The 23,282-nt window shown below is 39.0% G+C and overlaps 2 protein-coding genes across 6 annotated transcripts; both read right to left on the reverse strand.

Moving 5' to 3' along the window:
- Window positions 1-16: 16 nt before the first annotated feature.
- p2rx1 (purinergic receptor P2X, ligand-gated ion channel, 1) lies at window positions 17-12,258 on the reverse strand. 5 transcript variants are annotated; one of them, XM_079652343.1, is made up of 14 exons: window positions 11,967-12,258; window positions 8,110-8,254; window positions 6,275-6,346; window positions 5,920-5,977; window positions 4,240-4,327; window positions 4,051-4,131; window positions 3,304-3,445; window positions 2,977-3,122; window positions 2,330-2,420; window positions 2,171-2,236; window positions 1,991-2,086; window positions 1,162-1,251; window positions 990-1,034; window positions 17-509 (listed from the first exon to the last, which is right to left on the reverse strand). In XM_079652343.1, the coding sequence occupies exons 1-14, from the start codon at window positions 12,101-12,103 to the stop codon at window positions 504-506; spliced, it is 1,263 nt and encodes a 420-aa protein (XP_079508469.1). In that variant the 5' UTR covers window positions 12,104-12,258; the 3' UTR covers window positions 17-503. The 5 variants fall into 5 exon arrangements, with proteins under 5 accessions (XP_079508469.1, XP_079508468.1, XP_079508470.1 ...); XM_079652342.1 differs by having other exon boundaries at window positions 5,908-5,977; XM_079652344.1 differs by lacking the exon at window positions 1,162-1,251 and having other exon boundaries at window positions 5,908-5,977.
- Window positions 12,259-14,947: 2,689 nt separating this feature from the next.
- On the reverse strand, window positions 14,948-21,002 carry LOC307019838 (poly(A) polymerase alpha-like; the record flags this gene model as incomplete). Its single annotated transcript, XM_079650942.1, has 15 exons — window positions 20,869-21,002; window positions 20,404-20,555; window positions 20,125-20,191; window positions 19,830-20,021; window positions 19,699-19,752; window positions 19,477-19,588; window positions 19,236-19,325; window positions 18,923-19,061; window positions 18,762-18,834; window positions 18,534-18,654; window positions 18,240-18,300; window positions 16,028-16,081; window positions 15,756-15,875; window positions 15,398-15,498; window positions 14,948-15,312 (listed from the first exon to the last, which is right to left on the reverse strand). The coding sequence occupies exons 3-15, from the start codon at window positions 20,137-20,139 to the stop codon at window positions 14,948-14,950; spliced, it is 1,497 nt and encodes a 498-aa protein (XP_079507068.1). The 5' UTR covers window positions 20,140-20,191; window positions 20,404-20,555; window positions 20,869-21,002.
- Window positions 21,003-23,282: the final 2,280 nt, after the last annotated feature.

Raw genomic sequence — 23,282 nt, forward strand, 5'->3', positions numbered from 1 at the left:
TGAGACAGAAAAAAACTCCTGTTCACATTTATTGAAATATCAATCACAAGGTGCACACAGTGATAAATCAGTCCGAAAGTGGCACATCTGCACGTCATGTGTGCATAATTGGCTTTGACACTCATTCGTGGATGAGTTATGGATGATTTGTGTACATACAGAAGCACTAAGGTAGCCAGGAAGTTTTCTTTTACCTGCACGAATATGGAGGACATGAAGGTTACACCCAGAGTGAAAACAAAAGCAAACCGAGCTACACCCGAAAGAGTACACATCTGAGCTGCACTAAAGCACTACATACAACAGCGAGAGTCACAGTAATTCAGGGTGGTTGTAAGAGAAGGAAGATATTGTTGGTAGAAGATCCTGCTGAATAAATACATTGCACATGGAACAATTTCTTTGCACTGTTTCCTTTTCTAATCCCAAGTCCATGTTTGTTGTCCCTCAGGGTCCCAGTTCAGTTATCCTTCAAAGTCCCACCTCAAAAGTTTGCTCCCAGGTCACTTCTACAGGAATAGCAGAAAATTACAATTTTAGCCATCACAGGAACAATGCATGTATACGGAAGTCCAGAGAGGCAATGTACATTTGTATTGCTTTTGCCTGCAGTGTTGGCCAACACCAACATTGCCCTAATTTGATCTCCTACATACGAGATATCTCCTCCGTATATATGCTTTTTTTAAGCCTGCAAGTCCTCCAATTATTTGTAAAAGGCAAACATTTTCTTTCTTTCCCTTGTAACATATTGGGATAGGCTTTTTTAGGCCGTTTTAATAGTTGTAATGAGACCAACTGCATGATACAAAGGATATTGAAAGTTCAGCCACTTGATTTGAACTGCGGTTTTTTGTGTCACATTAGAGTTATTCTCTTGTAGGACATATATGAAGGTTTTGGACAGCATTGCTCACAAACGATAAAAAAGTCACCTTGCCTCTGTTCTTCCGTACAGATAGATTTTAAGAAATTTTTTAATATCTTACTTTAGATACATCAGTCTCTGTGCTACCTGCCTCTGAGTCAGGGTCCTGTAGATTAAAAGTAAACTCCATTTAGAGATCTCAGAAAAACAATAAATGGATTCCCCTCATCGTCACATGATAGACTACATGAAAAATTATCTAGTTTACTGTCTAAATGTTAACACGCACTCACGTCAGTCTTGCCAGTGCCTTGGCCTTGTCTTGCATTTGCGTCAAAGGGGCAACAGTCACTTGTTTCTATATCAAGCCACTCGCTGTCCTGCTGTAAATAAGAAATGTTCTGCCTGTTTCAGTTAAAGAGGGAAACTGTCTGGAAAGGGATTGGAGAAAGATTTCATCTTCAATCAGATAAAATGGCTATGCTGTTTCAAGCTTCCCTACTCTGAATGTTATGGGTATAAACCAGAATGTACTGTATAATATAAACACAGTTCTTCGCATTTAAAATGATCATTTGTACATCAATAATTTAGCCATGACAATCTCAAAAAAAGGCCTTCAAAGCGAACAGATATTATAGGCTTTAGCCAGTTGTTTGTGAAGTAGTGGGCATTAAACTGGATGAATAAAACTTGGATTAAACTGAAAGAGTTGTGAAAAAGGGTTGTATTGGCTATCAGTGTAAACTTTTATTGATCAAGACTTTTCTCTGTTTCTGGATTTTTTGTTTACAGTGCATGCATTCAAGATCATCAAAGACTTCTTCAAGACATGGTGAGTAATTGATATACAAATGATAATTTTGTGGGTTAAGTATTCCTCTAGTCTAGACAGAAGGTTTATTCTTCTGCATTGGGTATATAGTTGTGATGTTTAGCATTCCTTCACAATAACTGAACTTCATCCAAAATATATTCAGATAAAGAAAATTGCTGTTCTGTGTCTAACTAGACTGTTAGGATTGTTAAAGGCCTCTCTGCTGCCATCTTGTGTTCAAACTGAGTTCACATCACAACAGAATTCACATCACATGATCACTTTGCATGCGTCATGGGGCTTACCTGTGCATGCGTGTCTGTGTATTTGAATTTCATGTTCTTGTAAAATGCTCTTTTTGGTAGCAAATACAGCAGCACCAAGTCACATACAACGGTTGCCTGTAAAATCAGAAATATTATAGTTATTATGTGAATTATGACAAAGATGATAAATAATGATTGGTTAGTTAGTGTACAATTTACCACTCCAAAGATGCCCACTCCAGAGCCTATAGCTGTTAAGGTTGGGATGATATCAAACTTTCTTGCCTGTGAAGAACAGAGTGCAGGTGATATAATTAAACATTCCCTTTGACTCCCTTTGAAAAAATCTAATTAAAAAGATTCAAATGTATTACTCACCAATGATTGCACAATGATATCGAACCTGATCCCAAACACTTTGAGGAGAGTTCTCTTCGGAATGCTGTCCTCCATATAATGCTTAGCATACCTACACAAATGTAAATATTAAATGAGATAAAAATAGACTTCTGCATTGGCAGTCTTGTTGATTTTTTTTTTCATTAAGTTAATTCGGAGACAGTGACTTCAACACTTCTATATTTTGGGAAATACACATATTAACATTCTTGCGGAGAAATAGGGAAAGAGATTAATACCACTCACCACATGTCATGTTTTATACAGGGCTACACTAGTTAGCTTAGCATAAAACAATAAACAAAGGGAAACAGTTAGCCTAGCTCTGTCCAAAGGTAACAGTCCACTTTTGAGCACATCTTCACTCACTAACAACTACTTATGTATACGTGTTGAACTTTCAACCCTTGTTCCAGACTTAATGCTAAGCTAAGCTAACTGGCTGCTGGCGCTAGCTTCACAGCGCACAAACATGAAAGTAGTATCAATCTGTTTAGGAAACTCTCAGCAAGAAAGCAAATATGCATGTTTCCCAAAATGAATCCATCATATCACAAGAAGGGCCTGCTTCCTCAGTGTCAAACAAACACTCAAGTCTGTGTTTATTCAGTGAAGTATATTCACACCTGAAATTGTAGCCCACTGAAGCTCTGGCTTTGTCTGTCTCAGTGGGGTTTCCATACAGACCGTGGAAGGCGTACTTTGGTTTACAGTGTGTTACAGCCACATCGAAGTTGCATGTCCAGTCCACCACAACACCAATAGCCCCTCCCTGGGAGAAGCCAAGCACATAAGTCAAAACACAAGGCTCCATTATAACACCAGAAACTATAGAAACAAAGCACCAAAAGACAATCCATGTGCAGCAGTGACGATGAAGAGAACATCTGCCTCTCTCCACCTGACAAATCATTTATTTCCATTCAGTGTTAAGTAAAGATCAGCTTACTTACCACTGTGGCTATTGTTTCAAAATTGAAACCAGACAGTTTAACTATGTCTCCCAGTCTGAATATGGGACACAGTGGAGCATTTTCAGGATGATAAAGGCATTTGCTGATGTATCCAGCATCAATGCCCTCCACCAGGTTACTCCTGAAAGCACAATTGTTAAGAGACATAGTTATACATAGAGCTATTTGAATGTGCTTTGAAGCATAATAACCTCAAATTTGGTTATCGCATATTATAGATGAAGTCACTCTGAAATTGTCTTGACACAATTAAAAGCACCAAACCATCCCTATCCTTAAATATCATCCAGAGATTAACTGAAGTGGATTTCTTAATATTCATTCTCCTCAAGCATATAGGCCTATAATAGGCAAATAGGGTTATGCATATTGCTTGTATGCTCTTAGAGTTAAAACCCCTGGTAAGGCAAGCTCTCACACTTAAAGGGGTACTCTAGCGATATGTGAGTATTTTGTATACGTGTAGGGACTTGTGAGGGGGATACTACAAATAGAAAAGTCAAAATTAGTTAAGTAAAAACCAAAAATCCTGACTTTTAGCTCCTATTATGAGTAAAAACACAGGATCCTACAATCTTCATAACGCCATGAAGATTGTGAATGCCTTTATTTGAAACAAAAAATGTTATTACTTGGTTTGCGAAAATAGGTAATGGTCTACATTTGGGAAAAAAACGTAAGCATCTGCAAAGCCAAACTTAACAATATATGTATTATGTCCATCACCTTGAGACGCCAAATAAGGGGAAAGTGACTGAATTTTTAATGAACAGCGTGTAGTTCTCGGCAGACATCAGCATAGGAGGACTAGGGGAATAAAGAGAAAATAAAAGAGTAAATTCAGCATGTTGAGGTGCATCCACTTCATTAATTACGTTTCATTATCAGTATGAATTATTGAGTGTTGTCACATACTCAGGTATGACGAGATCATCCTCGACAGGGCACCAGGCCAAAACCTGACAGGTCTTGGTCTCTTTCACACATTCACCAGTCATTTGCCCTTGAAACAAAAACACACTAGAGTTCAGCATTAGACACAAAACTCAAATCTGGAGCAAGTGTTTCAAGCAGCGGTGGAAAAAGAAAAACGTATAGGCTTTAACATAAAAGCAAACTTGCTCTGCTTCCACTTTTATCCTCTTATCTCAAATTAGCATCAACAGCAGCAAGCAAGATATAAAAGAGAAGCAAAGCAAGTGCTGAAGAAGCTGTTTTCTTTATCTCTTCCTGATCCTACCCTCAAATTTCTTTGCGTGTGATTCACTTTGTTGGTATCACTCTCTCTCTCATCATGTGCTGGATGAGTTCACCGACAGTTCTCCAGCACGCTTTTTGCTCAGCTTCACTTCACTGGACTTTTCACTGGAGCGAACCAGTATCTTTAGCTAAAGGGGCGCCCTCACTGTTTACTTGTCTACAAGCATAGAGACAGTAGGCCACCTCTAAAGAGATACTGGCACCTCGAGGTGAATTTGACCAGTCTGAAAGAGACAGATCTTAAGCCTTGGCTAACAATGGCCTTATTAAAGTTGACGTTGGGCACACAGGCCATGAAAGGCTCAGAGTCTATCCCCAAGGCAGATGGAGGGCAATAAATGTATGTAACTGCTCTTTGAACTTGCCCACAATACTGTGTATGTTGGGACCTATTAAAAAGCTTGTCTGAATGGTTATTTGTTTTCAATTTCTCTTTGTGCCTATGACTGTGTTGGCTCATATGAACAGTAGTTATAGTGGCACCTGTGTGTTTGTATTCAATATATATATATATTTATACCGTGTTTCTAATTGCTTAAGGATAGGTTTTTACTTGCACACGCTATTTGTTTAGTTGCTAAGACTGAGGTTGTTGATTCGAAACTGTTATTTTTTCTATTTTCTTGCCAAGGTATTGTTTGGATTATAGCTAAATGTTTATCTAAGCAGTGACACTGAAGTTTGGTGTGTGATCCCATCAATTAGCAGTCCTCAAGAGCCAGAACCCATTATGCAAATACACCTCTCCAATAGCCTTACAGGTTTCTCTTACTTCTTCCATGCTTCTGGGTCCTTTCACTTGCTTAATTGGATTGTTTGAATTAGGGATGTTAAAGGTTCCTATCTCTAGTCAGAGTATCACCTATAGTTTATGGCGTTTTCAAATGTAGCAAATGTAGTTTAGACACCTAAAAAAAAGGCCAACTTTAACTGGAATGAGGAAACTAGGACATACCTCTTAGACCACATACGATGGTAGTCAACCCTTGCCTTGATCATAAAATGTGTTTGTGTTATCGTGTGACTTTGATAAATACGAAACAGACCTTAAAACCCAAAAATTCACACAATAACACAAACAAACTAACCACTACCTCTGTCTGCTTCTCCAAACTGGGGTTGCCGAATGCCATCTGCTGTAGGTAATAATCTGACACCTCAGACATTTCAAAAACTCCAAACTATACTGTTAAGAAAATTTGGTTTTCTAGAAGGGCTTTCATCCCTAGCAAAAAAGACAAAATAACAGAAAGCCAAGGCTGATCTGAGTTTGCCCTCAGATGGACTGCTGACGCCACACACTGTCAGGCCGTCAGGATTTACCATGTCCCGTACGTTTGAAACTCCCTCCTTCACAGTCAGCGTTCGAGCTGCAGTTGTGCTTTCCGGGGAGCTGTTACAAACAAGAGAGTGGGGTCAGTGTGTGGACACAACTGTGGAATGTGGATGTCAACAACATAAACATCTAAATACAGTTTTGCAGCACACAGAAAACTGCTTTTTATGTCATCTTGAAGGGATTAAGTTAAACAAGGCATTCTGCTACAGCTACACAATTACTACCCACTCGCAGAAACAGTCTTGGAATGATGCAGTTTCTGTTAAGTCTGACTATTTATGGAAATGTTTAAGTCAGAAGGAAAAGAAGGGACGAAGAAGAAAAAAGGGGGAGGGAGTTTTTTTGACGTACCTCTGGACACTTTCCCATCTTCTGACCTTCAGTTATGATGTAGTTTGTCATCACCACAAAAGATGCATCTCCCTGAGGTTAAATAATTAAATTAGTTTATATGTTGCTTTTTAAATCTCATTTATATATACATACCGTTAAATGCCATTATAAAGCATGCAGTAGTTGTTAGGCAACATGTTATTGTAAACAGCCTGTCAAAAATAAATCCCTTGCTGCTGAGATAACAAGTAAAACACCTTGAAACCATCACTTTTACATACCAAATAGTCAGTTCTCTGGACAGGACTGAATGGACATTTAATAAAATACCCTTTTTTGCTTGTTACCACTCTAGATATGAGAGCGGTACCAATCTTCTCAACTAACTAAATTCCATTATGTAATGTTTAGATTGTTTATTCTGTTCAAAGTTTAGTAAAAAATGACATGTTTGTGGTTCACAGGGGGTTCATTTGCTCGAATAGTTGCCCAAGAGTTGCCCAAGAGAATCGCTGGAATCGTAGAGGCCTGACTGTATGAAATAGGAATAACATTAATTTGTGAACTTTAAGATGCTTTTAGAAAAGATTGGAGAAAAACGTTGGCTTACATCATTCATGCACATTTGACAACCTATACCAAAGCAGGAAGTGAGAGCCCTTCTAATTTTCGAGACATTATCCAGAGTTCACGTGTTTACTCTGAGTGAACGTGCTAACCAGCTACTGGCTTTAGCTTCATATCTAGCCAATCGTCTCATCTAACTGTCAGAAAAGTGAATATTTATCTGCATATTGATATACAATGTGACCATTATTAAGAACTTTTATGTCCATGGGAATTTTCTTGATGTGAAGTGGAATCATTGATAATGTTTGGCTGGAGACAAGATGCTACATCCTCTCAAAGGTTATGCTACCTTGGTGCCGTTTTCCTTTTAAGTTTTTCGTCATAAACAGAACATAAGGTAAGGCCTAAATTATGAATTTTCTCTCAAACTAAATCACAGGAAAGCATGTAAAGTGATATATGATAGGTATGTAATAATAATAATGCATTTATTTTATATAGGCGCCTTTCAAAGCTCTCAAGGTCGCGGTACAAACACATAAAAAACAAGATACATGATATATGGGAATATTTACTTTTCAGAATAAATAACAAGTAATATTTGCTCTACCTGATCAAAGTGTGAGACTCTCAACCTAAGTGGCCTTTTCATTATATTGGTCGGGTTTATCATACTAAACCGTGTGCTAAAACCACACTGAACTGACAAATGGGCCAACACCCAGACCTCAAAGCAAACATGACGATCTTCACAGTGTCTCTTTATGTATTTCCCACAGATAACAGGACACAGCGCCATTCAAGGTCAACAAATATAGATACAGTATATTTGACTAGAGTCCCTCTTTGTGAAGTTGATGGCTTAGTTTTTTACAGCATGCACTTTGAAAGCACACAGACACCTTAATGTTGACAAAAAAACAGATTAGCATCCAGTTCAAATGTACAAACCATTAGTAACTTCTGAAAATCTGTTTTCACGTTATCCTATTCGAACGGATCTTGCATCCATTCGAGTCAACCCAGATGTTTTTAAAAGCGGGACTGCTTTTTGACGATCTGACCAGCTTTGCTCAAAGTGTTCTGACTCAGCCTGATGTTTATTCACTTTGACAGTTGTTATGGACTGTACATGTTGACTTTATGACATCTGACTGTACAGATTACCCTATCAATGGCCGGTGACTTGGAAAACGGATTGTGGACCAATTAGGAGTCATGTGATGAGCACACATTTAGATGTTCCTGCATGTGTGAAGGTCTTCAGCCAACCAGTCACCAACCTGAGAGGGAAAGACGTAGTCGGCCACATCCCAGACTCTCTCGGACCCGTTTATGCTGGTGTAGCCCACTCCTTTCATTTTGGTGAATACGGAGCCCACTGCTATGTCTGTGGACTGGTAGCCTTTTTCGTAGATGAACACCCACCTGTACGAGACACAGAAAGCATGATGTCAGTTTCAACAGATTCCCATGTTACACTAGCTAAACATGCATCCCCGCAGGCAAGGGCATGTATAGTGCTGATGTTGACATTCTGCACTGCAATCCCACATGCCAGCAGCATTCCTCACAGGGATAGATGTGCAAGTCACTGTGGTTGTGCTATGTCATGGTGGTCGTTTAAAGGTTGTCAATTTACCACTGCTGACATATTGGATTACAGAGAACACACATTTCAAATAGCAGCCCTTCATGTTTTAAAGTAGGTCAAAAATGCATCATGAAAGGGTTGGAGTCTGTTCAGTGAAAGCAGGTCTAGTAGGTAAATCAGATACGTGGTTTAGTAGACATGCAGTGTTGACTGTTAATTTGTTATGAAGTATTAAATGTTTCCAGTTAATTGAGCGGATCCACAGATTGTATTTATATTAGTAATCCTAGTGTCATATTAAAAGGGAAACTTGCCTGTTTATGAGTGCAAACAGAGGCCAAATATCCACCATATCGCTCCATTTGTCCAACTCAAATGTTTTTTTTTTAGGCTGCTGGCCGTAATTTTTTGATTTGCTAATTATTCCTATACTTCAGCACGCGGTAAACATCACAAAACGTACAGTATATGACCTTAGTTTAGTATGTTACGTGATTATTTAGCGAAACATTCCTAGTCTGGGTTAAATAAGTATATATTTGTCACTTACAGAGGCCGAAGAACCGTACAGAGGGCACTTTACTTTTTGTGCCGCTACGTTTATTTGGAAGCTATATATGGTATATATGTTAAGATTATGATTTACAATGCATTGCTCAAGAGCTGTTGCTAACATATCTGGCTTTTTGCCAGTTGGGGCCCCTTGTGCTGTTTCAAATGTTAATGGATTGTAAGTAGTTACACCAAAGAGACATTTCCTTCAGAAACTTCTCATATGGTTTCATTTAAATAAATATCTGAGGCCCAATATGGATTAATTATTAAATCTTTAATATAATACAAATACAATATCAGTGGCCATTTCTATTTAGAACTATGACCTTTGCTTTAAATACAGACATTTTCTCATACTTAGATTTGGAACTTTAAACTTGCCACATTGTTTTTATTTTTACTTGAGCTAAGGATCTAAGAAAATCCAAAAAAGGATGTGGGATCCACTTTAGATCCTGGTTTAAAGCCAGATGCTAAATATCCCAGATTTGATTGGTCCCACTTGGACGCAGTACTTATGCATTACTTTTTGATCTTTCCATAGCAAAGCTTCTCCTTGTGTTACTCTAGTTTGGCCAGGAGATATGGGCAACAGCTGGTGTGCACTGGGAAGATACTGTATGCACACACACACACACACACACACACACACACACACACACACACACACACACACACACACACACACACACACACACACACACACACACACACACACACACACACACACACACACACACACACACACACACATACACTTGCAGAGCTATTTTATGTTGGGTGTGAAAAGCAATCACCCCCCAGCAGAAAGCCTACAAGACATCATGCATTGCAGCACAAGTTAATTTTTTCTTGGACGATGAAAGCACCTTACAGCTAGAGACGAACAGAAACATCCTTCATCTGCAGACAGAAATAGGGTGCCGTCAGCTCAATGAGCTTTAAGCCACATCTTCTATCAGTTAGGCAAATCAAATTATGTAAGTCAGAGTTTACATTCAAAAACAAGGGGAAAGGAAATAGAGCACATTAATGAAATAAAGGAAACCATGAGCGTGAAAAAAGTGGAATGGCCCTCCAAAACAGCCGTCTCAGTGAGATCTGTATCTGTTCCGACAGAGAGGCGAGGAGAAGCTCCTTTATGTGCAGAGAGCTTCTCTTCCCAACCCACTGGGGCTCAGAGATTACTGCTCATTTGGTGAGACACAAATTTGAAAGAAAAAAGGCAAGCTAAATCATCACAATGAAATGCAAACAGAAAGATTGACATTTTTGTCAACTTAAAAGTGACAAGACAAGAATTAATTATGGTTTTCTAAGGCTGCCGTTGAATAAGTCTTTGGTTTCTGCTTTAAGAGGTTTATATTTAATTTGTTTATTAAAAAGAATATATGTGGGAGAGATGTATGCAGAGCACCGTCTAATGAGTGCTCCCAACTGGAGAAAGATGCATACATTTTATATGAGAATGAAGCAGATAATAAAGTGCTAAAATATATACATAAAATAAGTGTATCAACAAGTAAATACTTATTTAATTAAAATAATAAAAAGTACAATAAGAGATGTATTTGAGGCAAGTCTAAGGTTAAATCCGAAAGAGACATGATGGCTTCTGCTCTGACCTGTCAGCCTGCTGCCTAAATCCTGAAGAGAAAAATCTGAACAGCTTTATTATTGCATCAAATTGCATGCCCATCACCAAAAGGTGGATGACAGGTGGGAAGACAGCAGAAAAAGGAAGCTCTGTCATGCACCGAGAACCTTCATACTAAAAGGGACACAAGACCTTTTGAATGTCACTGTGGATATTCCTTTTACTATCCTTTATCTCAGAGTATAGCAGGAACTAAAATCCCATTTCACAGTTAACCCCTATTTTTCATGGTTTGAAATGAACACAAATTATCATTCAGATGTCTTGTAATGGCTTGACTCTAAAGAATATCAAGATTAAACCACCATGACAAAATAAATTACCACAAAGAATAATAGTTGGCCAAAGCAACCAGTTTATCATAGCCTTAAAAAATCCTTCCCCTGAGCAAGAGAAGACATTCTCGGATATGTCTGTCTCTATCACATTTTTGCTCGTTTTTAATGTCATCAGCTGTTTGGCAGTGATTTGGGCAGCAATTGATTGTGATGCTTGTTAGCATATGCCTCAGCATGTTCATCACCCACACAGCTCCTCAGGTTCTGCTGCTCAGAGGTGATGACACACACACACTCGTACACAGGCGCTAACATGCACGAACGGACATCAAGGAATTTCTAACAGACTATCCCTTCTGAAGAATTGTTCCCAGGACATGTCTAAGCAAGTGTGTGGAGATAGTGTTCGTAAAATAACAAGCATGCATGCCTTATATTTTAAGTCTCAACTTGAGCAGTGTAGATGATAAGATCACATGTGTTTGCTCCTTTTGTCATCAAGCCATCCTGCTTTACTCACAGTTTGATTGAAGAGCATATTTGCTGCGTCAATAACACCTGCAGGTAAACATCTAGGACCATTGGTCGCACCCTCTGAGAATTCTTCCTCTTAAACAATCATGTCTTTCTAACAGTTCCAACAGTCAGTTGTGCTTTCTTTTTGATCACCTTAGCAAAATAAAGACATCAAGGTTATGTCAATCTAGACCAGGTTCCCAGGAAAAATGGGGAATAGTTCCTTTTCAGTTCTTAAATCACTATACATGTAGAAGTGAGAGTCATAAGAATGACTATTGTTATGGTCACAGGTCTTACTTCCACGGTTATTTCCATAACTGACAGTTATAGAAATCCAGTTATTTTTATATCTAACAATATATTCAGATGGAGGCCCCTGAAGCAAAATATGATCAAATAGTCTTAATGTGTAGCAAATTAGAAGTCCTTCACAAGTCGAAAAATGTAACCGTGTCAATCTGTCATTTTGTATTCTTTCAAACGTTCTCTGTGCCCCTCTGAACATTACAGTAACAAGGATAGACGTGTTGCTCTTACCCAATGATGTAAGCCAGGACCCCCAGCTGGATGATACGGCACACCACTCCCACCCTCCTGTTCCTCACCAACACCTGGCGCGGGGTCTCGTACTCAAAGAAGAAGTCAGAGATGGCGTTGGTAATTTGGTTCTTCATCTTCTCTCATCGGCTGACCCCACAGAGTGGAGGGTCTCTCTCTCTTCACCCCACTTGCATATATCAAACACTCCACTCTCCACTTCCACTCCTGGTTACCCCTGCTTCACTGGTGGCGAAGGTCCTCTGCCTCTTCTCATAAGTAACGTCTGACGTGCTTCATGAGAAGTCCTGGAGCGGTAGGACTTCCTCCCTCCCTCCCATGCTGATCTTCCTCCCTCCCTCTTTCTCTCTTTCCCTCTCTCCGCACAGGGTCACTCTGTTTACAGTAACATTTGTACATCAATCCATTAACATTCTGCATTTCCTGGTTTTTTATTGCCTTTTGTTATGTTTGTACAAGCAGCACACAAAGTGAATGAAAAGACATTAATGGAATCCACTTCTTGACAAATAGCTCAACAGCTGCCACTCACACACCGGACCTTCTCTCTCTCTCTCTCTCTCTCTCTCTCTCTCTCTCTCTCACTCTCTCTCTCTGTGCAATCAAACCTTATCGTTCACACTGACACAATCTTCCTGCATGATAATAATAATAATCTCAACACAAACACACACAGTTCAGCTTATTTGCCTTCTCTAATGCCACCATTTCCAGACAGTAAGCCCTCTTATGTTTTATCATCATTTTGTGAGGAGAACACTTTGGGTTTCTCACCCCTCTCAGAAATGTCTCTCCTTTCATTTACCGCGAGTGGGTGCTTTGCATTCCTTATCTTTGTTCTCAGAGGGAAAGAAGTCACAAATGCATCTTAATAAAATGTCATGTCAGTATGCACAACTTGAAATATTACAGAAAAGGTTTCCTATCTGTAAAATGTTTTTCTTCCTCAGTTCTCTTCAGTGTGTAATCCCCAGAGATTTGCAAATGGAAGATCTTATTTTAGAAACATGTCTCAAAGCCACATCTCAATCTGGTGAAATCCTATTCTAAATACAATATTTACTGGGAATTGCCACAAAATGGTTATTGCTTAGAATTTTGTAGGATTGCAAGGATTTGGCAGGATTGTAAGGATTTTGTTAGGATTGCAAAAAATAGAGGGGAGGGGGGGGGGGGCTGTATGACAAACTAAATAATATCCAGAGGAGGGAGAAGTACTCAGAACTTGTATCTTAAGTAAAGTAGAAGTACCAGAGTGTATGATTACTTCTGTGACAAGTAGAAGTGCAAATATTAGCATCAAAATATACTTAGAGTACCAAAAGTAAAACTATACTCATTATGCAAATGGCCCGATTTCAGAACAATATATATATTATATGTTTTGATTATAATTATTGATGCATTAAAGTGTTGCATCAAAGCTGGTAAAGGTGCAGCTCATTTGAATGACTTTGTATGCTGCAGCTTTGTTTAGGTTTTGACACCTTGACTATAAAATGTATGCCTCCATACACCTACAATGGAGGTGAATGTCGGAATCGGAATCTTTTATTGAAATTGTATATACTGTCAGGTGAATATTCTCCTCAGAGTTGGACCATGATTCTCAATTGAAATGTGTCTCTGAGCACCACAAATCAAAGTATTCACATTGCTGATAAATCTCAGAGGCATTATCTCAAAAACCTCAAAAGTATTTAAAGCTCTGCTTGGATCTTTGAGTATTGACCCTTTAAATAAACAAGATGCTTGAGACAGGACCAGAAAATCCCCATTGGTTAATCAGCACTTTACACACAATTCAGCTGAGGCTGATGGGAGTGCATCACCAAAGTTTCTGTTGCTTCCTTAGAACCATACAGAAAACACAATTCCAGTTATATAAGAGAACACTGTCTCCAAACACATTAATATACTGGAATCACAATTCCGATGGAATTCCAAATAATTCCTGCTTCATGTGTGTACTAAGTTACAAAGCATTAGTTGCTTAATTTTCTGTCTGGCTTAATCAACTGTCTTTTTGCCAAGAACAAGTTGGTAGTTTAAATGTTTCCTTTAACTATTGCAATACAGAAAGCCTTTACACACACGTGGGAGAAGAACTCAGATCTTGTACTTAAGTAAAAGTAGAAATACTAAAGTGTAGGAATACTCTGTTACGAGTATAATACAACATTGGCAACAAAATATGCTTAAAGTACCAAAAGTAAAAGTACTCATTATGCAGATTGACCCATTTCAGAATAATATATGTTTTGATTATAAGTTTTATCAAAGCTGGTAAAGGTTCAGTTTTAGTATTTTAGTGTTGATCATATTTCACATTATTAATTCAAATCTGCAAAGTAACTAAAGATATTAAATAAATGTAGGGGAGTAAAAGTACACGATTTTCCTCTAAATTGTACTTGGGGTATAAGTACAAAATAGCAACAAAAAGTATCTCAGAATTCTACTTAAGTATAGTGCGTGAGTAAATCTACTTAGTTACTTTACACCTCTGATTTTTTGCCTTTTTCGTTTGTCTTTGTGGTCGTTTTGCATCTAGTTCTGCTTCTCTGTGTTTACAGTAACTTTGGGTCAGTTTACGGTCTCTTTAGACGTTTTTGCGGTCGTTTGCAATGAAGTGTATGTTTAAGGTTTGTTCTACATCACTTTGTGATTAGTAATTCCTGAAGACTTTCAGGGAATTAATTAATAATACAATGGTGTGGTGGCAGTGAAAATATGTTTGTGTTGTTGAATCACACCAAAACTACAATACAATTTCATCAAGTGCACTCAAGGGAATCAAATACATCTAGTTTTGTTCCATGTGTATTTTGCAAATAAATATTTAATTTACATATATTGTACATTTATACAGGTATTTATGTTTATACAAATAATAAAATATATACATCTATTTACAAAAATAAAATGAATGGAGGCTGAGGGGGGGCTCTCCTTCTCGTTCAGGTTTCAGCGGGCCTCAGCAGATCAGTTCGGACCCTCTTGCTCGGTGACTCTGACTCAGGAGTGCGGGCTCTCTTGAGGCCTCCACTCTTTGATTGGCTGAGGGACACTTCCACGCACGGCCCCTCGTCAGATTTAAACTTCTTGCTGGAAGTTTCTGAGTGAGGCGAACGAGATCTCTTTGTGGCCTGGTGACTCGTCAGAGATGGAGCAGCGGTGCTCACAGAGGGCTGCGGCTCTTCACTGATAACCCTCCTGCCAGGCTCCTGAGGCAGATCCCAGCTGAAGTCCTTCTGGGACATGTATCGAGCTGAGGTGCTCATCCCCTCTCTGAATATCTGACAGCGACCTGCCACACTGTGGACTGCAACAACACAACATACAAATAAGATTCATAAGTTCACGAGACATTGCTAAATTTCTCCTGAGTTTAGAAAAAGAAAACATACCGATGTCACTGAAGCGCTGAAGAGTCAGGTCTATTGACAGGTGTTGGCCCGCCTGTTCATTGAACACAAGTCCAATCAGCCACTTTGTTCTGACCGGCGCTCTGAAACAGAAATACACACCAATGAGTTGAGTTGGTAAAGAAACTGCAACAAGTTAATAGAAATTCATATTATTGGCTTAAGGGCTGCTGCTTAAGAGACATTATCAGCTTGTACTGATTGCCTCTCAGAAACAGGAAGAAGTACACACCAATGAGTGGACAGAGTAAAACATTACTATTACATTATTTAATTTATCGTAAATGAATAACACTAAAGATACTAACACTAATATAACCATAAAACCACTCGTCCTTACCTGGCATTGCCCGTGCTGCGTTCAGGGTAGGACTGGATGTTAATGTGGGCCCGGGTCACCAACACATTTCTCTCCAGATTTACCACCAGGTGTCGTATTCTAGACTCCACCAGGCCAACCCTAACATATTGAACAAAACATCAGTTTCAGAGAGCAGTACAGTTGGTGGAAATAAAATGTTAAACCTGTTTTCTGATTCAGAGAAAAATAAACGTTCTCATTGTGGACAAAAATGGCTAAATCCGTTCCAGTTTTACTTAAAGTGTACTTACCATGCAGGATGCTGCTCCTCTGTAGCTGAAGTAGCTTGCAACAGAACGTAATGCCTTAAAACATAAGAGACAACAGTTGCAATACACGTCACAGCATTGAGCCTTTGTGCAAAGGCATCTTACTACATTAATATATTCATTTTAATATTAAACCTGTTTGAATATCAGAAATACCTTCAACTATGACCGTTCATAGTTGAAGGTATTTCTGATATTTAAAACAGGCCAAGCTACAGCATATTGAGAAACATCACTAAAATCAGGTTACTGTTCTTCATTATAACCCATTTTTTAACCATTTATTTAAAACCTTTTAAAGTGAGGTGGTACTGTGTTGAATTTGCATTTGTGTCATTAATGTTAAATCTCAACAGCACAACTGCTCACTTCTTATTAAAGCTGGTAAACACATCTTTAGATATATCAGAAACTGCCTGTACTGACTGTCCAACTTTGAAAACCCAGAAATAAAGGTCCACATTTGTCCAAATAAAACAAGAGGGATCATATCACATGGCCGATTTATTGAATTGGACAAATGCAGTAAAAATTATGAACTCCAGGAACAACAAATTAAAGTCAGACATAAAAAGTTAACAGCTTTTTAAATCAGCTTTTCTCCTCATTTTGAATGAATAACAACAAACAGCAAAACCTGGTCTGCACATAAAACAATCACCATTCAACTATTATATAAAGGTTTAATATTTCTTATAGGTTAAACTATAGAAAACACATGATAAACTTCTCAACACTACTTGAACAAAATGCTCTCTTAAAGGTCCCATGTCATGGCCATTTACTGATCATAATTCCATTGTTGAGGTCTACTAGAATAGATTTACATTGTTCAATTTTCCAAACTCACATTGGTATCTCTGTATAGTATGTGTATTCACTCTCTGTCCTACACGCCTTGTTGGAGCTCCTGCACCCCCCCCCCCCCCCCCCCCCCCTCCCTGAGTCCACTGTGCTCTGATGTGTGTTTATGTGTTACAATGGCGTTTGTTAGCAACCAGAAAATGACACCAGCAATGAAAAAACAGATGAGAATGCTGCGTGGGGTCTGGGGGCCGTGTTGGCGGGACGCTGCGAGGAGCGGACAGTTTGAGCTGGATTACTGGTGTTGTTTCCTGGCTGCTGCGTGGGGTCTGCGAGACAGCGAGACACAGCGAGACCCAGCCCGAACCCAGCCCAAGCAACCATACACACACACCCGCAGCCTCCTCGCGTCCCACCGTCTCAGGCTGAGAAAACCGCGGAGCTGCAGCTGAGAAAAGATTGAGTGTGTGTGTGTGAGGAAGTCCGCGGATTGGTCCAAACGTAACGGCTCCGCGCACGTAACGGCTCCGGATTGGTCCATTTGTACCAATCCGCGGGCCGTTACTTTACGTCACTATACCCAATACGTCACTGTACCCAGGAAGAAAAAGAAAAATCTCCAACGAGGCGTTCTGGGGCAGCAATAGTCAGGTCTTTTCTGTGTTCTCGCTACAGGGTGTACTTTGACGGTTTGTGACTCTGCAGACCGTTTACATGCAGAAAAAGCTACATAACACACAAGGGGACGGGTAATAACCGGCAAAGCACGACATGGAACCTTTAATGTTCAGTTAATAACAGTAAACAACCACCCCACATATACACCTTCATTAAGAAACTGGGATTCAACAATTCAAATCAAATACAAATTCAAATCAGTCGCACATTACAAAGAAAGAAACAGCAAATTACAAACATTTGCACGTTCATTCGAAAAAGTCATTGAAGAGTTTGGGTTTAGGTCAAAAGAGAGTCAGTTATAAACAACACATCCATCAGTTACGGTATGCAATATATAAAGAGTCTGCCTTAAGTAGCTCACATTAATATAAACTCAAATACCAATTCACGCACTATAAAGCACAACGTGTGAAAACAAATACTTCATTCAGATGAAAATAAGCAGAGCAGTATTTTATGCAGTGTGAATTTTAACACTGTTCCATCTTCATTAAGAAAAAACACAACGTGACAAAACATCAGATATAAAGATCTGCCTTCTTTGAAAGCATAATTATACTATTAGAAAAAGCATCAAGACAGATACAAAAATGTATAAAATATAAGAGCTAAGAATGACTAATAAACTTGGTGGAGATGTCAATATTTAAGAAAGTATATGTTTTGAATGCTGATACACATGTTCATATTTGGGCAGATTATTACATACTTGTACTTCCTGAGGAAATTGGGCTTCTCAAAGAGTTGGGACCAGCGGGTGATAGTGTGGCCTGTGAGAGAGGAAGGGAAAGCTTGTTAAAAATGAATCTCCTCTGTGCGTATGATTTCCTGTAATATTCTTAAAGATGTGAGTTAAACATTGCTAAATCGTGCTAACCTAATCAAAGTACAGTGCAGTGATTGAAGTTGAAATGCTTATTTCTGACCAACTGATTGTAAATAACAGGACAGCTCTTAGACTGTGCTCTGTGAGCATCTGATGGATGTCTGAGTGGAGACATACCGCGCTGGATCTCCTCCTTCATGATAGCCAGGGTGGAGGGAGTCACGTTGAAAGCAGTGTTCTGCATTGGGTATGCCGGCGTGATGATCGGCATAGAGTGGGAGCGGTCTGCCAGATTAACCTGGAAAATGCAGAAGAACACAACATCAGCTTTCAGTTGCTTTTGGGCTAATTGTTAGTTAACTGACATATTTTATATTTATAGTTTAAATTTTGCCGTGGCCTTACCCTTGCATCCCACACAGGAAGGTTGAAATGACAATCCTTCAACTCCCTCAACATGATGGGGTTTGGCCACTTCCTGTCACAAAACAAGATTTATACAAAATATGGTTTAGTGGATTTTTTATTGGAAAGATGGCATTTACTGAAGAAATGGGAAAACTCACCATACGTTGTACTCCTTGAAAAACTTTGTGACGAGGGTGGAGGCTGAGGCGTTTGGGTACTCCTGGCAGATTCTGGCTACCAGAATGGCCCAGGAAACACCGCCCAGGAAACCCAGAGAGCTTGAGTATATGTTTCTTTCTGAAGAGAAAGGATGAGAGAACAGATTAAGACCTCCACTTCACAATGTTACCTCATGATAACACTGGCATGATCGAATCTGCTCTAACCCACTGCAGATTGAGTAATTTAGGTTTATGGCTGTTTTAGTATTTTCTGATTCATTTAGTCAAACAAGAAGATATCTCAACGCACGTTTGGCCCAGAGCTTTATGGTCCTCAGAGCGAGTCTGAAGTTCTGAACATTCGGCACGAGCCTGAGGATCTCCTCTGTTACTCTGTAGCCTACAAAAAACAAACAAGAGAAATATTAATATCAAAAAAGTTACTGTAAAAAAGGCAGACCAAAATACATCACAAAAACGTTCCTGACGGGTTCAGCTACCAGGTACTAATGCTGCAGGATGTCCCCGCAGGTCTCTAACGTGATGCTTACCGTTCAGACTCCTCACAGAGTGGATGTCCGTCCCCTGTAGCCAATCCTCTCTGAGCAGGTCCATTTCCTGTGGGACTCTGTACCTGGCCACCCTGGCAAAGACTAAGTCTATCTTGGATGTAACAGGAGCACACGAACAAAGATGAATACACATGCTGACAAACCTTTGATTGAAGAATACTGAAGACTGCAGAGACAACATTTCTTCTTAGGTCAAATTACCTCAATTCCTTCAAAGGTCAGTTTAACGACAGGGACGAATGCCTCTTCAATGACCTGAAGACAACAACAGTCAGTAACTTGCAACAGGGTAAAAAAAGTAACTTGTCTTAATGAATGTCTTATAGACGTACCCGTATGTCTTTGACCTCTCTCTGCCTCTTCAGTTTTCTAACGAAAGAGGAGAAGAAGTCCTTCCTCTGGAGGAAACCCGGTCCCACACAGAGGACGTCGATGTCGGCGCCTTTCGAGGCGACCCCCAGGTGATGGGAGCCGAAAGGGACGAGCTTCCCTCCAACCTTCTGCGGGACAATGTCTGGTATATTCTACAACAACAAAGAAAATGTTACCAAAGCAATAACACATTTCGAGTATAATTTTAGGAGTTACTTTTGAAAGAACAATATTTTATAAAGATAGATGTCTTACCATTTGCAGACACATCTCTATGAGCCACTCTTTGAACAGCGACTCCAGTCTCTGGACCACATTCTCTCTTCAAACAAGACACAAAGAGCATTTTCAGACTTTGTAATTCCTCTGAAGTGAAGCATGTCGCGGTCTCTTTCACCTGGGCATTTGCTTGTTTATGGTATTTTAAAGGAATATCCCCCCCCCCCCTGAAATGACTGTACCTAAAAATGATAAGCCTACTCAAAGCTGTATTAGTTACATGTTAATGATGAGATATATAAATATGCATCTCACCTGTGTCTCAGCTCCACGTAGCTCTCAAAGCATCCGAATGACTTGAGAATCTCGATCAAGTCATTTTCTTGTGCACACTCCTTGTCACGTGTTGGTGGGGGGGCCCATACACCTTTTGTTTAGGTCTGGATGGAGCTGTCCTCCTTGTTCGTCTGAAAGGCACATATGAACGTTAGTGCACTATTAAAGCAACAGTTATGACAACAACATATAAAAGGAGATCAACTATATCCAGAAACATTGATGGAGTGGAAAATAAAGTGAGTCAACCCCCACATAGTGCTAAGAAATCTGAAAGTAATTATGTCAGCTGCCTATATTACTTTTAGCAAATGGTAAGTATCAATACAAGTCGAAAACATTAAAAAACACAAGTTGAGGCCAATTAAACAAAGAAGTTGACTTGCAAAATGTATCTTGCATAGACCTTTTAAAATACAAGAAAAAACGGACTAAAGTACATACCGAGGCATTGTAGCAACAGTTGAGCTCACTAAGGTTGACGTATCAGGTTTTTCGAATTTATTTAGAAAATGCCTCTCTCTCTGCAAACAACTTTGTGTGTGTTTGTGACTGAGATGTGTTTTGGAACACTGACTGGATTCGTATCGAGCGCTCACCATACGACGTCATCTTCTCGAATGGAATTTAAGAACCTTGGCACGTGATCCGTGAAAAAAACGCCACGTGACACCGAACTGTTTATGTTTTAATTCCGCGGTAAATTTGTAAACAGAAATACTTTCTTCCTCACACAGCGGGGGGTTTACTTCGTTAAAGGAAATGGATATATGCAAATAAAAAGGAACATTTCTTACAAAGTAAATGTAAAAGCGATTGCAATGTAAAATTACAAAATACCAAAGTGTAGAAATACTCTTTCACAAGTAGCCTGCAATCAAAAATGTTACTCAAGGGAAAGTAGAAAAGTATTGGCATACAAATACTTAATGTACCATAACCTACTCATGATACAGATTGGCGCATTTCAGAATCTATGTTATGATTATAATTATTGATAATATGATTATCATAGCTGGTAAAGGTGAAACCAATTGTAATTACTTAATGTACTGATGTAATGTGAATTCAATCCAGGGGTAGCTAAAGTCTTATTTAAGTGTTGATCATGTTATCATTATTCCATATCAGCAAGGTAACTAAAGCCATACGTTAATGTTGTGACGTAAAAGTTCAATAGTGATTTGTAGTGGAGTAGAAGTACAAAGTATAAAATGGTAATACTCAAGTAAAGTACAAGTACCTCAAAATGTACTTAAGTATAGTAGCCTACTTGAGTAAAAGTTACTTTACACCAGTGGCTCTCAAACTTTTTCTGTCAGGCCCCCCCTTTGGAGAAAAAAAAAAGTCGGGCCCCCCCCAACAAAAATAGTCAGGCTCAGTGCCTCGACAGATATTTCTTTTGGGGGTGCTGTGGGGTAGCTTGACGTTTCATAGAGGGTGCTCAAACATTTAGGGTTTCCCATTAATGTACCAGTTGCTATAGGTATATAGGTGTAAGCGGGGGTAAAGTGCTATTTTTATAGATGGTGTCTGGACCACACATAGGGGGGACCGGGGGCAAGCCCCCCCCCCCCCCCCCCCCCCCGGGAAGATTTATTTTTAAATATTGAAGTTAAATGCATCAATCTGGTGCACTTTGAGAGCAAAATGAAGAGATATGGATACATCTCTCAATATGTAATAGTACTGTACTGCATCATATTATTCAAATCAATAATCTTTCAAATTAGGATTTTTTTTTTTTTTATCTTTTTTTTTTTTTTATAGCCATTTTTCCTCCTGGTCCCTCACTGGCATGCCTCTGCGCCCCCCTGGGGGGGCGCGCCCCCCACTTTGAGAACCACTGCTTTACACCAAAGGCGATAGTGATTCTTCACCCTGGCCCAGGGTGTAAATGTTGTTGTTTAAAATCAAACTGTTTACATACTATAGGGGCAAGTAATAATGTCTCACTGATAAAATGCGAACATATTTTCTCATTTTCTGTAAAGATCAGATTTTGCGTCAAGTAAAAAAGTATATTTATTTTAAGAGAAAACTGAGTGAAAATACGATGAAAACGTATTCTTATTTTAAACATTTATGTGGTCTTCTCCAGCCAGATTAAAGACCACAACCATGCTCAGTAGTAAACTCAAGCCTGCATCAAAGGCTTATCAGAATCAGAAATAAAGTGTAAACAGACCAAATGAAATGCAGACAATCTGCAACTGGCTCCCAAAGCTTATTTACAATCTATCTGACTGTGAATCAAAGTCACCATGATGCCCTCTGGTGGCTGCATCACAAATACATTTAAAGAACAAAAACAAAAACAAATCAAACAAAGATATGGAATACAATGCATCTTGTCTCTACTTTATTGTAAGTATGCATTTGCTGTTTCATTATTAGAAGAAAAACACATGTTGAAAAGACAGTTTTTCCGCCTTTTGTCTTAAATGATAGTTAGAGTGGTTTTTCATTGTAACATGATCTTCAAAGATTACTATGCACTGAACAAATTGATACTTTGGATCAACTTAAAAATGTTTTGCTGATTTGTGTGTTCCAAATAAATAAATAATAAAAAAAATAATTTGAGTCAAGTAAAAAATATTGCTTCCGTCTATATATTTACATTTACACAAAGTAATAAGATGATTCATTCTGAAGACCGCACAACATTTATTACTTTGTTATAACTTAATTTTTCCTTTTGGACTAACCTCATATTTATATTCGATCTAAGTAGAGTTTTTAAAGGTGGGGTAGGTAATTTTGGAGAAACCAGCTCAAGTGCGCTAGAATTTGAAAATACACAGCCGGAAAAAATCTGCCACTTCCTTACAGAGCCCCTCCTCCAACACAAAAAT

The sequence above is a fragment of the Notothenia rossii genome, assembly GCF_949606895.1.
Source record: "Notothenia rossii genome assembly, chromosome: 9".
Classification (NCBI taxonomy): Eukaryota; Metazoa; Chordata; class Actinopteri; order Perciformes; family Nototheniidae; genus Notothenia; species Notothenia rossii.

What these genes read in the sequence shown, in the direction of transcription:
- p2rx1 (XM_079652342.1), bottom strand. Translation starts at nt 12,103, where the DNA reads ATGAAGAACCAAATTACCAACGCCATCTCTGACTTCTTCTTTGAGTAC. An exon ending in TTGAAACAATAGCCACAGTG is followed by an intron (nt 3,123 to 3,303) that starts GTAAGTAAGCTG and finishes GGCTTCTCCCAG; the next exon opens with GGAGGGGCTATTGGTGTTGT. An exon ending in AAGGCACTGGCAAGACTGAC is followed by an intron (nt 1,035 to 1,161) that starts GTGAGTGCGTGT and finishes TTTAATCTACAG; the next exon opens with GACCCTGACTCAGAGGCAGG.